This window comes from Penaeus monodon, chromosome 36 (assembly GCF_015228065.2).
Source record: "Penaeus monodon isolate SGIC_2016 chromosome 36, NSTDA_Pmon_1, whole genome shotgun sequence".
Classification (NCBI taxonomy): Eukaryota; Metazoa; Arthropoda; class Malacostraca; order Decapoda; family Penaeidae; genus Penaeus; species Penaeus monodon.
In genome coordinates this window covers 26737679-26740674 of record NC_051421.1, presented here as the reverse complement: position 1 = coordinate 26740674, position 2996 = coordinate 26737679, and the positions used below count along the sequence as shown (strand labels likewise).

General features: G+C 44.0%; 1 protein-coding gene across 1 annotated transcript in view; it reads right to left on the bottom strand.

Moving 5' to 3' along the window:
* Window positions 1-446: 446 nt before the first annotated feature.
* The window catches only part of LOC119595605, a 61836-nt gene continuing 59286 nt past the window's right edge, over window positions 447-2996 (bottom strand). Inside the window, exon 12 of the mRNA XM_037944715.1 lies at window positions 447-2291. Within this exon, the coding sequence (XP_037800643.1) occupies window positions 2016-2291 (276 nt within the window). The 3' untranslated portion in view covers window positions 447-2015. The remainder of the gene's footprint in view (window positions 2292-2996) is intronic.

Below are 2996 nucleotides of genomic sequence, written 5' to 3'. Positions count from 1 at the left end.
ATAAAGGTATGCGGAAGAGTTGGATGCTTAAAGAGATATGTTTATTTCTTTAAAGGAAGAACTTCTTTAGGTTTGAAGAATGGACCAGTTTTTAGGGTAAAGGGGAAAGTAGAGGGGGTGTTCTCAACTCTCAGTTTGATAAGAGTATAAGCTTAAAGTTCTTTAAACGCTTTACCACAATATAAATATGTAACACCAAGACTTTCCATAAAAAAACTTGTATTAAATATGGAAATCCAGCAATCCCCTTTCCTTTCAGCTGATTGGTAAGGAAGGATCCTATGTATTGCCGGCAGAGATAATCCTAGAGCCACGAGGGGAAAGGATAAAAGTTTTTATTTCCTTTAAATTAAGTCGAAAGAGGACTGTAACTGACCCTTATTATTGATTAAGGGAATAATTACTCTTGCCCATGACTGGCTTAGACTGTGGGCGATTTTTTTAAAATTTTAAATGATAAAAGAAGTTGAGTATAATGACGACTGTCATACGGACTATGAGCAAAGGTATGAAGAAGGCTAAAAGAGATTTACAGTGATGGTGAGAGGATGGAAGGGCGTGAGTGTGCCACGAAGCTCGATGGACGGTGTGAAAGGAAAATAAAAAAAACTCCATCTGAGAATAGGAGGAACTTATCTTTTAAGGACTCGGTTCCAATCGCCGCGATACATAAGGGTATATAAGGTAGTGAGGACTGCCAAAGCCTAAAACAGCAGTGCCGGGTATTGCTGATACATATCGTTATCTATTGTTGAAAGAAATAAGTAGTGCCACTTTCACGTCCAAAATACAGGACATCCGCTGCAGGTGGAGAGAGACAGCAAATATTTAAAAGCAAAAGTGTTGGGTTTAAGCAAAATCCCGGAAACAGAAACCAAAAACGAAAAAATCTGCAACGGCAGGGGAAAAGCTGTGCATGTACAGGATATCATAGGAAAGTTTCACCCAGGACTTTACCGCGCGGGTCTGCTGGGACGAACGAATTGTTGCTGGTGAGGGGAACGGGAGGAGGACGCCAGAGAGATAAAGGCTGTGAAGTTTGTGGAAGCCGAGGAGGACTTCTGCGTCGGTGCTTTCTCACTGAGGTACAAGGGGCGGGGGAGGGAGACTGGCTGGTTGTCGGCGGGTAGTGTGCACTGCAAAGGAAGGCTTCAGTTCGGGACGTAATGCAGGGAGGGAAAAAATCTTACGTTATCTAGGGAAGGAGTGGGGGTAGGAAGGAGGGGAGAAAGGGAGGGCGGGGTTAGGTAGGAGCTTCAGCAAATGTGGATTTTTCTTTTCTTTTTAGGTGTGAACTTTTAAGCAAGGGACTTTCCGGGAATTCTACTGAGAGAGATTTACGAGCCAGACAATCCTCTAGAAACACATATCTACCGTCCTCTTAGCCATTCAGCGGCGTTTCTCTTGCTGACTTCCGAACTAGGAGGATGGAGTAACTCATCCTACAAAAGATAGTCACTCTTTGCCCATTCCTTTTGTTTCTTTGCTTTGCCTCTTTTCCAGGATAAATATCGTCCAACCTTCCTCCGGACTGAGAGAACGCGAAGACAACCCGCGACTCTCCGCTCGAACGGGTTTGTCGCGCAGCCCTGTCACTTTCAGCAGGAAACTCATGTCCCGTCACCAGCATGTGTTACGTCCGTGCGTTAAATCCCGTCGCTTATCGTGTTATGAAGTCGTATCATGTTTGGCACTCAGTCCTATACTTGAGACAGTCTGCGTCTCCAGTCCTGGATCAAAGCACTTGTGGATCTGACAAAGTGATGTAAAAATATAGCGTATGGTTAAATGAACTTGAAATATTATTATACACTGTCACACACCTCACTACAGACTAATATGTCCTCTAGAGAACTTATCAAAAATACTATGCTTTTAAAAGACTGCCTCGTTACAAGACACGGCTGCTTCTTTCATCATGGTTTTGAAGAGTTTGTTAAGTCCAGGATAATAACTTGGCGTGTTTGTGCGTGTCACACTGTAAAATCTTTCTCACGAGTGTCTTAACATGACTGTCAGGTGGTATGCAAGGCTCTTGCGGGCGCCACCAGCACGACCAGGTGTCCCAGGGTCAACACGTAAGCCGTCAGCATCGTCAGGAGCGTCATGAATAGGGTCGAACCGGGGCTGACGCGGAGGAACTCGGCGGAGGAGGAGGCGGTGTGGGCCTCGGGGATGCTCACGTCGACGTCGGCCAAGATGAACATGGAGAGGTAGGCGTCGGTGAGGATGTCCACGTGGCGCATGTTGATCTTGTCCGCCAGCTTCTGCAGCGGGCCAGCGCACTCCTCCTGCGGGACACACACACGCATGCGCAAGGATTAGTGTTGGCCTTGGGGAAAGTGTCTGAAGTGTCTGTTGCCAGTGAAGTGTTTAATCGATGAAGAGAATCAAGGAACAAAATTTTCGTAGGTAAAAACAATATTCTCAACATTCGTGGATGCCTAGTATCTGAAATGACCGTGGCTGGTTGGAAGGGGATGGAAAAAGTAATGGTAATATAGCATGCCTTACAGAAAAGGCTAAAATATCTAAAATATCTACGTAAGATTATCACTATGTCCCGTTTGTTTATTCGAAGGGAAGTCTAGTACCACAAGTTTAAATTTAATATACTTAAGAAAGTTGAAATTTTCCAATGATAAGACGATTAGAGCTATCTACAGGGGGCCTAAGAGAAGGCTTATAATTTCTGGGAATAATGAGGTAACGGGATCAAAACCAAGCATTAGAATCTATAGCAAGACTTAGATCTAGTACTTACAGTCTAACCAAAAGACACTAAAAAATACGGTTTTATTTCTGGTAAAAAAAAATATATATCTGGTGGGATTTTAACCATGAATTACACATGACTTGGGGAAAATTAAAACTCGTGAGGTGGACTTACCTCGGTGCCAACCAAAGCCGGAACAAAGAAGCAAGAACACGACATGCGAAACAGGTTAAGTTTGGTGCATCACGCAGTTTGTGCAATGAACGCAACATCAGTTTTA